The sequence below is a fragment of the Manis javanica genome, chromosome 3, assembly GCF_040802235.1.
Source record: "Manis javanica isolate MJ-LG chromosome 3, MJ_LKY, whole genome shotgun sequence".
Taxonomy (NCBI): domain Eukaryota; kingdom Metazoa; phylum Chordata; class Mammalia; order Pholidota; family Manidae; genus Manis; species Manis javanica.
This window is the reverse complement of record NC_133158.1, coordinates 73883122-73901240: the sequence shown is the minus strand read 5'-3', so window position 1 is coordinate 73901240 and position 18119 is coordinate 73883122. Positions and strand designations below refer to the sequence as shown.

General features: G+C 36.6%; 1 protein-coding gene across 7 annotated transcripts in view; it reads right to left on the bottom strand.

The window, feature by feature from the left end:
- CBLB (Cbl proto-oncogene B) overlaps nt 1–18119 on the bottom strand; it is a 207779-nt gene that overhangs the window by 15718 nt on the left and 173942 nt on the right. For 6 of the 7 annotated variants that reach the window (XM_036998645.2, XM_036998647.2, XM_036998646.2 and 3 more), the window contains one exon: nt 3071–3190. In XM_036998645.2, the coding sequence (XP_036854540.2) occupies nt 3071–3190 (120 nt within the window). Of the gene's footprint in view, nt 1–3070; nt 3191–13977; nt 14322–18119 lie in introns of those variants that run through there. The other variant, XM_036998649.2, reaches the window with a different exon arrangement.

Here is an 18119-nt window from a genome sequence, read left to right as displayed (position 1 = left end):
GGATGGACATCATGACTCAGGTTACTGATTTTCTTAACTATATTCAAAGAAAAAATATAAAATTAACCAAGGCATTAAAGAAGTCTCAAACACATTATCATTTTGACTTTGTTATTCTAAGTCGGATCAATCAATTCTGGAACATTTTATGCCATAAACTTCAACTGCTGCTATGATAGTATATGCCATTTATAGTTTTCACACTAATTGCAAATGCAAAAATCTTCACATACTGTAGTATATAATTATAATAGTTAAGGCTATAATGGTTATTTTTAAATACATCCAGAAAATGGCTACAAAAGAATTATGTATTAGGTATGTAAAGTAAAAGTAGTATTGGAATTAATTCCTTTTGCAATGAGACCTCCTTTGTTTCGTCAGTGTATTTGGCAATGAGATCTTTTACTAGTTATGAACACATTTAACACAAGTTATGTGCTGAAATTGTTGCAGTATTTTCAAGTGTTACCTTACATGCCCTCTAGATACTAAGAATATGAAAAATATTCTCAACAAATAATGCTGCACTTCATCAGCACAAGCAAGAATACATCATTATGATATTGTTATTCTACTGTAAATTGGATCTCTGAGTTTTGAAGGAATGATATTCAAACTAGTATACTATGTCATCTTACAACAAGGGAAAAGCCACCTGGAAAATCTGTGAAAACTCACTAGCTAGGACAGACATGAACTCCATGTGAATAAAATACTCATGTGATGAAATAAGCAGATTGTTAGCAAAAAATGTTTGCCCCATATATAGGTATATATGAGTTTAACCTAGGTTGATAAAAAGCACTTGTTTCTGATTGTCATATCATTATAATTTTCTTAATGTTTTAGAGATAACAATTGATATATCAGTTTTTTTTGGGGGGAATAAAACATTTGGAAGCCCCTTTGTTAGATATACATACACATGCACACATCCTTTTTAGATAAGAGGATAAGAAAAATACATTTAAATCAATGAAATCATATTTTCCAATTCTGTAGAAATAATCCTTTCCAGAAAGCTTATATATAGTCATAATCAGTTATTTAGATCACCATAAGAGAGAAGAGAAATTGAATTTATAAGGTACAGTAATTATCCTAGAATCCTCAACAATCATCTAAATAAGGCCTATTAGGATCCTAAAGGCACACAGCATCCAGGCTCAAGTTCTTGATGGGAAGACCTAATCCAGAAGGCACACTCGGTCCCTCCGTTGGTGTGACATAAACTAGTAGACAGCCTGGTAGCCCTGTGAGCTGAATGTAAGCAAATATCTTGTTGGAAAGAACATTTTATTTTCTGTGGTGTCCCTCTGTTTGTAAAGACAATTCAGGGAGCTGGTTGAAATAGCTGATATTACAGCTAACTGAGGCACTCAGTAATAACTGGGACTAATTTATCACTCAGTCAAAAGCAAGTGCAGGTTTCAGGTAAAGGCCTATTTGGGGCTGTTTCAACAAGGTTTGTGAGTCAAAGTTCTTCCTTGAAATTTCTAGTGTAATGCCAACTGGAATTCCTATCACCTGAAACCATATATGTGAATGATGTTCCTCTAGGCTCTATAACACCCACAGAATATGGAGCAAACAATAAAGTAGCTGTAAAAATAAAGCATTTTGGCCACAACTCTTCCCATAGCTTAAATAAATTTCTTTTAATCCAGACTTGGTTGTCCTGAATATGTTATTTTGAATCAGTAATGACAGTCTTCATAAAGTTGTATTTTAACATTATTTTCTTAAGGGAATTGCTTCCTTTTCTTACACAGAGGGAGGCTGATACATACTGTCTTTTCTTCATCTTGTTTTCACATTTTTTTTTCATCACTCTGGAAATATAACCTTTGACTAGAAATACAGTGTGTCAAATGGATACCCATGGATGTATCTGAAATCTTGGAATGACTAGAAGAAAATGGGTAAAAGAGCATGGACCAAAATTTGCAAAAGTTAATACCATTTTCTATGCTGTCCTGAGTTATATTCAAGTGTTAAAACTTATGAAAACTATAGAGGGATTTCTACATCTCCCAAACATGTCATCAAGTACATAATGTTGATTAATTCTCAAAGTTGCTCATTAATTGTCAGTATTAACAAATCTGTGAACTGAGGTTTGAGCTTTACAAAAAAACCCCAAAAATCTCAAAATAGGATAAAAATCCACATAGGAAAAACTTCTAACTTTTCAAATTATGAGACAAAAAAATCTGCTCAGAAAAATGTGTGTGTTGGACATAACACAGACATCAGCTACTCTTCCTTCCTTCAATCTATCCACTCATCCAACAAACATATCCTAGGCAGTCTTTGGACACATGGGGATGTAGCAGTGAGTCAAATAATGCTCCTATCTTCAAAGCATTAATACACTAGCAGAGGAGATAGATCAATAACAACCAAGCAAATGAATGAAATATCAGGCAGGGACAGGTGCTCTGAAGAAAGATAAAGCACAAGAAGGGACACAAAGTGTATAAGGTAGAGGGAGCTCTGGGAGATATAGATATGGTGGCAGGGAAGGCTGGCCTCTGGAAAAAGCAAGCACTGCCATGTCATAATTAATGGTCCTTAGTATGACTTGTATTTAAAATGGTAACATCCTTCTACTTAATGGCTGGCAGTGGAACACTGCATGGTAACCCTAAATAAGCTATGAAAATTAATAGCTTGATGCTAATATTAATTCTAAAGAGTTGTTTTTTCCTTTAATGGAGAAATAAGGAAATGCAGCATTTTAATGTACAAAGAGATTTCTCTCATTAGTCATATCTGATAAGGCATAACAAAGTTAGTGAATGAACAGATTTTGAATCAGAAGACTGTGCTTTACAGACTAATGGGTAAAAATAGTTAGGCCTGATGTTTTTTCCTTTCCATGAGGCAGTTTTGTAGGCACTCTGCCCATAACCCAAGCTTCATAGGCAAAATGCAAAGGTGATAAAAATACTATCTTAGGCTGGCACTGCTCATCAAATTATATAATGAATAAAGAGGTGCTCCTAAAAGCCAAAAGCCCTACTCAGGCCTAAGGTGGTATTATTACTATTATTAGCCGACTCACCTGAAGATGAAGGAAGCTGATCATAGTCCTGTGATGTTCTATTGGATTTAACATGTTCACCTGGTAATCTCCTAGCAGGAGGCAAAGGAACTTGGCCACTTGCTGGATCAAAAATGGGATCTTAAAAATAAAGATAATTTTCAAATTAGAACAATTATCTCTACCAAATGGCTGAAGAAAAAATGCTAGAAATCCTCTAGAAGGATCACTGTTTTTGAACATACACAACTAATGTTATGATTGATATTAGCCATTTTCTAATGTGCCTGTATATTTTCTCATTTATTCTTCACTTGTTCAAATATATTCTTCCCATTTATTCCTAGATGATAGACTACTAATTTTATATTTATATTTTTCAGGCCTCTTATTTAATTGCAAAATTGATGATAAAAACTTCTAATTTTTATTTTCTGTCCCAATCTGTCCTATACAATAGACATTTGTCACAAAGTAAAAGAAAAAAATGAGTTTTTAATTTTGGCTATAAAGCTATTATCAAGTCTTTTAATCTCTATAAGCATTAGGCAGACATAATCTATAAAATGGACCTGACATTTGGGATTTGTAAGGATTAAGTGTATTCATGTATGTGAAATATGTACATTTAAGGTCTGTTTTAAAATACTACTGTATTGGGTTGAAGATGGTGGCATGAGAGGTGAGACAGAAACCTCTGAAAATCACATATATTATGGAAATATAATTCATACAACTAATCCTGAATAGGCAACAGGAAAGAAGGCTGCACCAGACTGCATAAACCTGGAGAGAAGAAGAGACCTCACGGAACAGAGTAACGTACCAAAGCCTTGATCCAGCGGGACCCAAGCCCTTTCTCTACCCCAGCTCACTGGCGGGAGGAAGATAAACGGAGCGGGGAGAGAATGGAGGCCTGGGATTATTGAACACCTAGCTCTGGAGATTTGCTCTTGGAGCACAAACCTACATTGCATGGTGCTCTGGTGATTACTGGGGTTGAAAGCTCAGACAGGTGGAATACTTGGAGAGACAGATTCCAGCCGCTTGTGGAACACATGGATCCACATCTGGTTGCTCTGAGTCAAAGGAAGATAAGCAGTCAGAGACTTCCTAAAAGCTAGAGGGCTGCTAAAGAGGCAAGAACTGCACAGAGCTTACTAATCAGGAGAAAGGACAGGTAGACAAAAATGTCCGGGTGCACTCTGCCCAGCAGGTTGGAAACTTAAACGAACTTCAGGCACTTCATCCTCCTGAATGGCTATGCAGCTCCAAGGCCTCCCATCATGATACTCAGCCTGCTGCACCTTCCTCCCGGCTAGCCTGCACAGCTTGCAAACCAGTAGCCCCTGCCCTGGCATCAGGCCAGCCAGAGGGAAGCCCTCCAACAGCAGCTACAAACACAAAGCATAGAGGCTTACACCTGTGTGTTCGGCCCACTGGTTATGGCAGTGGAGACAGGCATAGCAGCTGGGAAGCAGGAAACAGCCCTTTCCTCCCCACAGGTACCAACACCATGCGACCCCCGACATTACTCCAGAGGCTGAGCAGCTCCAGAGAGTAGAGATTTTGGGCACTAGAGGATGCCACATACAAATATGAAACGTCAAAGGAACCTGAGTCAAAGTGAAATCTCAACACCAGAAAAAGAATCGAGTGAGACTGAATTAATGAATCTTCCTGCAAGAGATTTCAAAATAAAAATCATAAACATGCTCCTGGAGGTACAGAAAAATATTCAAGTACTCAGGAATGAATTTTGAACAGAGATCCAACTGTTGAGGGACACAGTGAAGGGTACTAAAAGCAGATTAGATACAGTGGAGGAGATGATAAATGAAATAGAAATTAGGGAAGAGGAATACAAAGAAGCTGAGGCACAGAGAGAAAAAAGGATCTCTAGGAATGAAAGAATACTGAGAGAACTATGTGACAAATCCAAACAGGACGATATTCATATTATAGGGGAACCAGAAGAAGAGAGAGATAAGGGGATATAAAGTGTCTTTGAGGAAGTAATTGCTGAAAACTTCCCCAATCTAGGGAAGGAGATAGTCTCTCACCATGGAGTGCACAGATCTCCCAATACAAGGGACCCAAGGAGGACAACACCAAGACATATAATAATTAAAATGGCAAATATCAAGGATAAGGACAGATTATTAAAACCAGCCAGAGAGAGAACTAAGATCACATACAAAGGAAAACCCATCAGGTTATCAGACTTCTTAGCAGAAACCTTACAGGCCAGAGGGGAGCAGCATGATATATTTAATGCAATGAAACAGAAGGACCTTGAACCAAGAATTCTCAATCTGGCAAGATTATCATTTAAATTTGAAGGAGGGATTAAATAATTTCCAGATAAGCAAAAGCTGAGAGAATTTACCACCCACAAACCATTTCTACAGTGTATTTTGAAGGGACTACTATAGATGGAAGTGTTCCTAAGGTTAAATAGCTGTCACCAGATAAGAAAAAGGGATAGACAAAGAGTACAGAATATGATACCTAATATATAAAGAATGGAGGGGGAAAAACAGAGGAAAAAAAAGAGAACCTTTAGATTGTATTTGTAATAGCATACTAAGTGAGTTAAGTTAGATTCTTAGATAGTAAGGAAGTTAACCTTAAACCTTTGGTAACCATGACTCTAAAGCCTGCAATGGCAATAAGTACATACCTGTTGATAATCACCCTAAATGTAATTGGTCTGAATGCACCAATCAGAAGACATAAAGTCACTGAATGGATAAAAAAACAAAATCCACCTAAATGCTGCCTACAAGAGACTCACTTCAAAACCAAAGACATACACAGACCAAAAGTGAAGGGATGGAGAAAGATATTTCATGAAACTAAAAGGGAGAAAAAAGGAAGTACTGCAGTATTTGTATCAGTCAAAATAGACTTTAAAACAAAGAAAGTTAACAAGAGACAAAGGACATTACATAATGATAAAGAGGGTCAATCCAACAAGAGGATATAACCATTATAAATATCTATGCACCAAACACAGGAGCACCTACATATGTGAAACAAATATGAACAGAATTATGGGGAAATAGAATGCAAAGCATTCATTCTAGGAGATATCAATACACCACTCACTCCAAAAGAACAGATCAACCAGACAGAAAATAAGGAGACAGAGGCATTGAATAACACATTAGAACAGATGGACCTAATGTCCATCGACAGAACTCTTCACCCAAAAGCAGCAGGATACACATTCTTCTCAAGTGCACATGGAATGTTTTCAAAAACTGATCATATAGTAGGCCACAAAAAGAGCCTCAGTAAATTCAGAAAGATTGAAATTGTACCAACCAGTTTCTCAGACCACAAAGTTATGAAACTAGAAATAAATTACGCAAATAAAATGAAAAAGCCCACAAACAAATGGAGGCTTCACAACATGCTCCTAAATAAACAATGGATCACTGACCAAATAAAAACAGAGATTAAGCAATATGTGGAGACAAATGACAACAATTCAACACCGCAAAATCTGTGGGACGCAGTGAAGGCCATGCTAAGAGGGAAGTATATTGCAATACAGGCCTACTCAGGAAAGAATAACAATCCCATATGAACAGTCTAAACTCACAATTAACAAAACTAGAAAAAGAACAAATGAGGCCCAAAGTCAGTGGAAGGGGGGACATAATAAAGATTAGAGGAGAAATAAATAAAGTCGAGAACAATAAAACAATAGAAAGAATCAAGGAAAATAAGAGCTGGTTCTTTGAGAACATAAACAAAATAGATAACCCTCAAGCCAGACTTATCAAGAAAAAAAGAGTCTACACACATAAACAGAACCAGAAATGAGAAAGAAAAAATCACTACAGACACCACAGAAATACAAAGAACTATTAGAGAATAGTATGGAAAATCATACGCTAACAAATTGGATAACCTAAAAGAAATGGACAACTTTCTAGAAAAATACAACCTTCCAAGGCTGACCCAGGAAGAAACAGAAAATTGGAACAGACCAATTAGTAGCAACGAAATTGAAATGGTAATCAAAACACTACCTAAGATCAAAACTCCTGGACCAGATGGCCTCACTGATGAATTTTATCAAACATTTAGTGAACACCTAATACCCATCCCTCCTTAAAGTTTTCCAAAAAGTAGAAGAGGAGGGAATGCTTTGAAACTCATTCTATGAGGCCAGTATCACCCTGATACCAAAACCAGGCAAAGACACCACAAAAAAAGAAAATTACAGACCAATATCTCTGATGAATATAGAAGCAAAAATACTCAACAAAATATTAGCAAACTCAATTAAAAACCATCAAAAAGATTATCCATCATGATCAAGTAGGATTTATTCCAGGGATAAACGGATGGTACGATATTAGAAAATCCATCAACATCATCTACCACATCAATAAAAAGGACAAAAATCATATGATCATCTCAACAGATGCTAAGAAAGCATCTGACAAAATTCAACATCCATTCATGATAAAAAGTCTCAACAAAAGGGGTATAGAGGGCAAGTACCTCAACATAATAAAGGCCATATATGACAAACCCACAGCCAACATCATACTTAACAGCAAGAAGCTGAAAGCCTTTCCTTTAAGATCAGGAACAAGACAAGGTTGCCCACTCTCTCCACTTTTATTTAACATAGTTCTAGAGGTCCTCACCATGGCAATCAGACAACACAAAGAAACAAAAGGCATCCAGATTGATAAAGAAGAAGTTAAACTGTCACTGTTTGCAGATAACATGATATTGTACATAAAACCCCTAAACAATCCATTCCAAAACTAGTAGATCTAATATCTGAATTCAGCAAAGTTGCAGGATACAAAATTAATACATAGAAATCTGTTGCATTCCTATACACTAATGATGAACCAGCAGAAAAAGAAATCAGGAAAACAATTCCATTCACAGTTGCATCAAAAAGAATAAAATACCTAGGATAAACCTAATGAAGGAACTGAAGGACCTATACACTGAAAACTACAGGACCTTCATGAGAGAAATTAAAGAAGATACCAATAAATGGAAACACATCCTGTACTCATGGATAGGAAGAATTAATATTATCAAAATGGCCATCCTGCCTAAAACAATCTACAGATTCAATGCAATCTGTATCAAAATATCAACAGCATTCTTCAACAAACTAGAGCAAATAGTTCTAAAATTCATATGGAACCATGTAAGAAGACCCTGAATAGCCAAAGCAATCCTGAGAAGAAAGAATAAAGCTGGGGGAATTACGCTCCCCAATTTGAAGCTCTACTACAAAGCCACAGTAATCAAGACAATTTGGTACTGGCACAAGAAGAGACCCAAAGACCAATGGAACAGACTAGAGAGCCCAGACCTAAACCCAAGTATATATGGTCAATTAATATACAATAAAGGAGCCATGGACATACAATGGGGAAATGACAGCCTCTTCAACATCTGGTGTTAGCAAAACTGGACAGCTACATGCAAGAGAATGAAACTGGATCACTGTCTAACCCCATACACAAAAGTAAACTTGAAATGGATCGAAGACCTGAATGTAAGTCATGAAACCATGAAACTCTTAGAAGATAGCATAGGCAAAAATCTCCTGAATATAAACATGAGCAACTTTTTTCTGAACGTATCTCCTCTAGCAAGGGAAACAAAAGCAAAAATTAACACATGGGACTATATCAAACCAAAAAGCTTCTGTATAGCAAAGGACACCATCAGCAGAACAAAAAGGCACCCTACAAATGGGAGAATATATTTGTAAATGATGTATCTGGCAAGGGGTTAATGTCCAAAATATATAAAGAACTAACAGGCCTCAACAACCAAAAAGCAAATAACCTGACTAAAGAATGGATGGAGGATATGAACAGATAATTCTCCAAAGAAGAAATTCAGATAGCCAACAGGCACATAAAAAGATGCTCCACATCATTAATTATCAGGGAAATGCAAATAAAAATCACAATGAGATATCACCTTATACCAGTTAGGATGGCCAGCATTGAAAAGAGTAAGAGCAAGAAATTCTGGCGAGGACATGGAGAAAGGGGAACCCTCCTACATTGCTGGTGGGAAGGTAAGCTAGTTCAACCATTGTCGAAAGCAGTATGGAGGTTCCTTAAAAAACTATAAATATAAATACCATTTGACCTGGGAATTCCACTCCTAGGAATTTACCCAAAGAATATAATTTCTCAGATTCAAAAAGACATATGCACTTCTATGTTTATTTCAGCACTATTTACAATAGCTAAGATATGGAAGCAACCTAAGTGTCCATCATTAGATGAATGGATAAAGAAGATGTGGTACATATACACAATGGAATATCATTCAGCCATAAGAAATAAATCCTATAATTTGCATCAACATGGATGGAGTTGGAGGCTATCATGCTCAGTGAAATAAGGCAGGTGGAGAAAAACAGGTACCAAATGATTTCCCTCATTTGTGGAGTATAATAATGAAGCAAAACTGAAGGAACAAAACAGCAGCAGACTCACAGACTCCAAGAAGGGATTAGGGGTTACTAAAGGGGAGGGGTGGGAGAGGGTGGGTGGGGAGGGAGCAAGAAGGGGATTCTGGGGTATTATGATTGGCTCACATTATGTGGCAGAGGTCATGTGGAAGACAGTGTAGCACAAGAGAAGGCAAACAGTGACTCTGTGGCATCTTACTACAATGATTTGCAGTGACTGTAATGAGGTATGGGGGGGACACGATAACATGGGAGAATGTAGTAACCACATTGTTTTTTCATGTGAAACTTTCATAAGAGTGTATATCAATAATACCTTAATAAAATAAAAGACTACTATATTGGGCAGCCTATGCTAAAAGGTATTGTTAATTGACTCACAAAAGAGTAAATTCACTTGTTAAAAGTTGTGCTATTATTAATATCAAGGTTTTGAATATACAGTATTTTTTTTTTACCACCTCAGCAGTCAGAGAGGGGGTTCTGAAACAGACAAATTAAAAATTATTTTACTTCTAATGGTATTTATTAATTGGAACTAAAAGCAAAAAGAGATTTTTGTCAGTGGTATTATATTAAACTGTTAGAAAATCTAACTGCTTTAAAATTTGTAGTTTAAATCCAATGGGTTTAAATCCATGGAACTGATTACTGTTTTGAGTAGATGAACATCCTTGGCACTGATAATTTATTTAGCCACACTTCCATCTCAGTCTTCTCCCTTTTCTTCTCTCATGTTACTTTTTCATGTGTGCCAGGGTCTCAAAGGTACTCTGAGGTTCTTCTGAAGGCAGGGGACTTATCTTACTCATCCTGTTTGAATTCTATCTTCTAACACACAGTACCAAGTGTACTACTTGGCGAATAGCCTGTACTTCATAAATATTTACTTTTAACTACCAAAAATAAATCCAGACAGATTCAGATATTTCCTCAATTCAAAAACAGTGACATTTAAATTGCTAACATTTAAATTGTAAATATTAAAGAAAACCTGACCATGTTTCATTGTTAAATGTCCATTTGAATTTGTCAAGAATATTTAAGAATTTGATTAAGAAGGAAATGCATACCTACGTGTACTAAGTTTTGCCTAGATAATGTAAGGCAAGAAGTAAGTTATTGGTTATTTTTTCCCTTTATTTGAGTACAATAATTATCCCCAGCTTTGCTGGAGATTTTTTGTCCTAAGTGAGGCTACTTAACTTGCTTTCATTAACTTTAAGATTAAAATGAAAATGAACTTTAGATTTTTTAGCTTTTATTATCTGAAGAGTCAATGGTGCAGCCTCATTAATTTTGCCAAAACACTTTAGGAAGCAGTAAGATAAATCAAAAGCCATGCAGCAAATGTTAATTTTTTGATTTGGCAGAATAACCAAAGGAACCAAATTTGGTGATTTCTCAGAAATTTAGAAATTTAGATTTAAACAGTCAATAAAATTTACTTTCAGTTCTTGTGCATTCTAAAACATCACTTATATAACATTAAGTCAGAGGAAAGATAACCTTTACAATTTAAACACTTTTATTTACTTAGAAGTAATTTACAGGTTTGTCAGATACCTATTTCTAATCATCTGTTTACGACTCTGCAATGTATCCAGAATCTAATGCTTAGCCTTAAAAAGATTACAAAATATACAGTTACATAGCTATGCCCCATTAGCCTTGTTCCCTTAAAAAGTAATTAGGAACACTAAATATGGTACCCTAAATAGCAAAAATACTTATAGTCAATTACAGATACTACCATGTTCTGCCTTGCTTTGTGTTAAGTTTGCTATTGGTCAGATGCAGGGTATAAAGGGCTTCTGTATCAAGTTATAAAGTTGGAAGTATTCATGCTTCAATGGGAAAAGATATATACAACACAATTACTACAGAGAGTACAATAATTACAACCATCTGCTGATAAGGAAAATTTGGAAAGCAACAAGGTTGAAAAAAAAATACTTCAAAAACTAATTGAAGTTAAATTTTATACAAATTGAAAGTACCATATCCAATGTACTATTTATATAGTAATAAATGTTTGAGAAATGGATGAATAAACACGATGGGATTAATCTAAAAAGCAAAGTACTATGGCATGTGATTTATAGTGTGGTAATGCTAAATTGAAAACTTAATGCTTATTTTAGAGGTTATAAAAAAAACACTGGGAGGAAAGGTTTGCTAACTGTAAAAGAAGTGGGAAAATATGCATCAATCAAAATTATGCTGTGTAAGAAGGAAACCTAACAAATGGTTATCTCTGGGAGAAGACATCATGGAACTTTTTTCTTAATTTTTCTTCTTAGCTTTTGGAACACTTCCACAACTTTTACTCAAGTATGGAAAAAGAAGAAAATTAAATCGAACAGTTAAAACAGCAGCATATTTCCTTGGGGGCTGTCCAGACACCATCTGGCAGGTTTATCAGTAATACTGAAACATTTAAAAATATCAAACAGGATCTAATTGCTGGAAATGGTTGAAAGAGCTATTTAGGCTCAACAAAATTCCTCCCTGTCTGCTGCCTTCACTCGTTAACTCACATTCACAAAAGCCACACCATGTGATCTGGTCACTGATTCAATAGTCTGTCTCTGGCCACCTCCCTCCCTCTGAGCCACAAGAATTCTTAACTTAGAAGCTTCTTTTTATGATGAAGAAACTACATTCTTAATTCTCACTGGTTTTACTTCTAACTTTTGATGAGACACAGAGGAAAGCGAATCCTTTTTCCACAAATACTGTAACTGAAGACAACTCTAGTAGGTCTGAGGTCTTCTCTCCTCTTGGTCACCATCTCGGTTCCTATAGCCTATGCAGTTTATGTGCTGTGGGTCGGGGCCCTGTCACCATCCTCCTGGCTGTACTCTTCTGGGACACCCAGCCCAGTGTTTCTCAAATTGGATCATGTATCAAAGTCATCCCACAGGCCTGTGGCTCTCAGATTGTTGGATCCTACTCCTAGAGTTTCTGATTTAGTAAATCCTATGTGGATCCTAAGAATTTGCTTTTTAAACAAATCCCCAGGTAACGCTGGTGCTAGTCTGAATTTCATGATTTGAGAATAACCACTGCTCTAGCCCATCAATTCTCCAACTCTTGAACAGATCTCTCCACACTGGCTGAGCACTGGGCAGGACCTCACCTCATTCCTCCGATTTGAACTCTGTGGGTACGACCTCAAATGGCATGAGCTCCCTCGGCAGCCACATCATTGTACTGTTTTATAAAGTCACAGTCAACAAAGCCCCCTAAACCCTTTCTAATAACTGTTGCTAATGATCCAAATTTTCTTTGTATTTTACTTACACAATTGCATTTCTGGATCCAAGTGAGAAACTTTCATTTAACTCAAAGCCAAATTTTCTAGCTTTTAGAATTGAATTATGACTAGATAAGGACTTCAAAAGAGATTCCAGGTTTGAAAAATGGTGAAAGGCTCAGTAAGGGCTGCCAAGTACACTGTGTATTTTGTGCACCACAGTGACTTGCAGTTACGGGCAGGAGCACATTTACGTACAGCCCTGCCTGTATTCCTCTGGCACTGGCCCTGGTGCAAAATGGAAGGAGGGGTGCCTATGCCAACCCCGCAGCACAACGGAAGTGCCATTTTGTCATTTGGACAAAAGCACACACATGCTAACAGCAGCCCTGGGTTTGGAGACAGGAAAGTGTAAAGCTTTTTTGAGAACTCTTCAGCTTTCTTTAAGATACAACTGGCCTGTCCAGATAGATGGCTCATGTACAGCAGTGGGTATTACTATGTGCCAAAAGAAATTCTCCATGAATACCTAAAGAAGAAAACAGATAAAAGCAGCCTCAGAGCTGGGCCCCTGTTTGCTTCCCCTCTTGACCCTAAAGGAGTCCTAAAGCCCCATTGCAGAGACATGGGAGCCTGAAATCTGAGAATTGCTATTGTAGAGAAGTTATTGTGCTATAAGGCTGGATAGGTGGACCTGACTCAAAAATGCAGGGCACTGAATGCTGAAATAAAGAGGTAGGCTTGATTAGGTATTTAATACAACATCATGAGAATATCCAATTTCTTTGTCTTTAATTAGCGATAATGATATCCTCAAGGAAATGAAATCTCAATCATGCCAGGAAAGATTATCATGGCACTGGACTAAAACCGAACAATAGTGAAAACAATAGCAGTAAAATGCTCTTTCAGGTGGTTTTAATTTAGCAATCATCTTTGTTTACCTTTTAAGGTTCTAAGACTATTGAGATAAACTTTAGCATTTATATTCTTTCATGAAATTTAATTCTTAGGGTGAATAACTGCTTTCATGAATCTTCTATTATACATTAGATAGTATAATGTATTAAACACTTTACAAAATGATATTTAAATGCTTAAGTCAAAAGAAACTTTTATATTCTATGTTACTATGTAAGAATTAAAATATTTCTTTGAAAAGGAGAGCTAATATATGAGGTTTAAAATGGAATAAAAACAGTTTTTTCCATGGATCTCATGATGGAGAGATCTCATCCATGCAAATAGAGGATTTGGCAATAGATTAGAAATGTGTCATGTGCATGATATGAAAAACCAGAGGAGGATAAAAAAGTTGCCATATTTTTTATTAGCAGTATTTTTTATCAAGGGATGCCAGCATTATTGGGATGGAATTAGAAAACTTCCATGGACGAAAGGAAGTCAGGAGAGGGTCAACAGATGCAAATGATACTGCTCTGGCCCCATTTTAGTCTCACACCCTAGGTTAAGGATACAGTAATGCTGCTGAGCTCCCTGGCAGACAGGCAAAATCAAACCCAGCAAACCTGTATGTGAAATAAAATAAAAGTTACATAATCTTGAAAGCATTGCTTCTAAACACTTTTACATAAAGTACAGTAAATAAGAAAACACTTTACAATTCTTTTGATAAAAACAGGTAAAAATATGTATTTGTGTAAAATGTTCTCTTCCAGCTCCTGGAAAACTTGACTTAATTTTAAAAGAAGGTGCTACATTGAGCTTTCATATAATGGGGTTTAAATCACTTATGTAAAAGGTAATAGTTACATTGTAGGAATCAAGCCAGAAGCTATTTTGTAAGTGAGCCTTGAGAAAGATTAACCAAGATTTAGAATGATTCATTTTTAAAGAATACTGAAGTTCCTGTATAAAACAAAGATTTGAGTAAGAGGAAAAGCTTGCAAACTGTTATTTGTGTTTATGAGTAAGGGCCTAGTAGTTAGCCATGCTTTCTGCTTGGACTAGAAGAATTATAACCCTCACTCTTTGGTAGCATCCAGTGGATTCATGTGCTCCATGAGGACAGGAAGGCATCTAACAGAGTGGGTGACATGGGGCAATTCAATCAATATTTATTGATGAAAAATTAAACTCAAAACAATTTATTGAAAATAAGCTGTTAGAAACTGAAGTTGTATGTCTATAATTTGTGTCTTATCCATAAATTGCCTCAAACCTTCTGAATTATCAAATCATGTGGGGAAAAAAACCCAGGAATGCTAACATTAAATGATAATGGTTAAGATTCTCATGTTTTCACTGAGGCATACAGGTGGCCACAGTACAAACTGAACACTTGTTAAAGGCTTTTGGTGACTTATGTCATATGGAAATATAAGGAAATTGTTAAAAAAAAAATCTTTATGCTAACAGAACCAAATCATGGAGGTCATATTTCAGAAGACATTACAGTATCACCAACAGGACAGACTGGAACAGTTAATATCAGCAGATTCAACATAACTGAATTTTTTTCCTGATAATTCTAAGGGTTCAGTGGATAGTTTATTATGTCTTTTTTTTTTTTTAATTTCTACTCCTCACTTAAAATGTTGAAGAACTGCAGGAGATTGGAGGAAGGTGCTGTAGAAAGAGCTTGAACCCACCTCCTCCTACTTATACACTGAACTTACACCTACACACAAAGCAGTTAATTTTGAGGAAAAACTGAGGACTAAGTGAATATCTGCATAACAAGGGATAGGAAGATCACAAAAAAAAATGGCAGGAGAGAGGGAGACATGGTAACAGAGGGAGCCCTGCCGCCAACACGGTGACGCACGGTGGGAACAGATAAGCCTGAGGGCTTAGTGCAGAGAAAAGCTGCACTTTACAGTGTATCTAGACTATAACTAAAGCACCTGCCATTTGGCAAGGAAATGGCTGGAACTCTCTCTGGATTGGAGGTCTGTGAGCACCATCATTTGCACTCTTTCCCAAAATTAAGAGTGGGGGAACAGGGTTACAGCGCACATTTCAGATTTAGTCTAGGCAGTTTCCTAGCCCCCAGACTCACCAGCCAGAGTGCCCTTGGGCTGTAGTAGCACTATGGGTACAGAACTGTCCCTTCTGCCCCTGGAGAGCACACCCTGGCCACCACTGCTCCACAGATGCTGACCCAGTAGCTGTGGAGGCTGGGCTTTCCTGGAGGCTGCACCTGGGTCTGCTGTCTCCCTGCCAGTGTGGACACCATCAGTACCCACTCAGTGGTCCCTCTGACTGCATCCCACTCCATCCATGCCCTAAGAGCCCTGACACCAGGGCATCCCCAGCTCACTCATTAGGACTCCAGTCAGCCAACCAGCCAAAACCACCAGGCACATGCAGTCTCCCCAGGGGACTTTTCCTACACAAGGCCAATCTTTCCAGACTGTGAGAGGTAGCCCTTTCAACCAATTCACAGAATCTAGCACAGAAAATCAGACAAAATGAGGAGACACAGCAGTATGCTTAAAACAAAACAACATGACAAAACTTCAGAAAAAGAACTAAATGAACAAGTTAAACAGCCTACCAGATAGAGTTCAAAGTAATGGTTATAAAGATGCTCACCAGACTTGAAAGAGGGGTGGATGAACTTAGTGAGAACCTCTACAAAATATAAAAAAGAACCAAGCAGAGATAAAGAATACAATAAATGAAATGAAAAATACACTAGAAGGAATCAGTAGAAGATTAGAGGATACAGAAAAATGTGTCAGTGATTTGGAAGGCAGAGTAATGGAAAGCACCCAACTGAACAGCAGAAAGATAAAAGAATAAAAAGAAATGAGGATAGGTTAAGGAAACTAGAACAATATCAAATGTCCAAACATTCACATTATAGAAGTCCCAGAAGGAGGAGAGAGAAAGGGATTGAAAGCTTACTTGAAGAAATAACACCTGAAAATATTCCTAACCTAGAGAAGGACAGATATGCAAGTCCAGGAAGCGGAAAAAGCTCCAAACAAGATAAACCCAAGGATGTCCATACCAAGACATGTCATCACTAAAATGTCAAAGATCAAAGACAAAGAGTCTTAAAAGCTGTAGGAGAGGAAAGTAACAAGGTACCTACAAGAAAACCCCATAAGGCTCTCAGCTGATTTTTCAGCAGAAACTCTGATAGAGTTTCTCAGGACAGAAAACAGTGGCAAGATATATTCAAAGTGCTGAAAGAGAAAAACCTGTAACCGAGAATACTCTACTCACAAGGTTACCATTCAGAATGGAAGGAGAGATAAAGAACTTCACAGATAAACATGAATTAAGAGGGTTTGCCACTAAACCTTATAGGAAGTGTTAAAGCGTCTTCTTTAAGTAGAAAAGACAAGACCCCAACTAGAATCAAGAAGAATATAAAAGTGAAAAATAAAATATATCAGAAGTAATAGATAAGGTACTTAAAAGCTAGTATGAAGGTCAGAGACAAAAGTAGTAAAATAAATTACATCTAAACATAGTTAAGGGAATCACTAAATAAAATGGTGTGAAAGAAGGCAACATATACATGAAAAATGGTGGAGGGGGTGTAAAAATTGTACTGTTAGAATATGAAGTGACCATCAAGTTATTATAGATTGCTATAACAGGATGTCGTATGTCAACCCCACGGTAACAATAAGCTAAAAACCTATAATGGATACACAAAAAATAAACAGAAGGCAATCTAGCCATGAAACTGAAGGGATGGAAAAAGATATTCCATGCAAATGGGAATGAAAAAACTGGAGTAGCAATACTTACCAAAGTAGAGTTTAAAACAAAATAACAAGTGACAAAGAAGGACATTATATAATGATTAAGAGCTCAATCCAATAAAAAGGTATAACAATTGTAAATATCTATGTACCCAACAGAGGAAAACCTGAATCTATGAAGTAAATATTAACAGACATAAAGGGGGATATTGGAATACAATAATAGTAGGAACCTTTAATACCCTACAGAACCTTTAATACCCAGACAGAAAACCAATGAAGAAACAACAGATTTGAATTACACATTAGACCAAACAGAATTAACAGATATATACAGAACATCATATCCAAATATAATAGAATACACATTCAAGTGCACATTCTTTTCAAGTGGAACATTGTTCAGAATACATAAAATGTTAGGCCACAAAGCAAGTTTCAATAAATTTAAGAAGACTAAAATAATATCAAGCACCTTTTCTGACCACAGTGGTATGAAACTGGCAATCAGTCACAAGAAAAAAAGAAAAAACACCTGGAGGCTAAACAGTTACTAAACAACCAAATGGATGGATCATCAGAGAAATTTAAAAAAATACTTGGAGAACAGTGAAAATAGAAATACAATAGTCCAACATATTT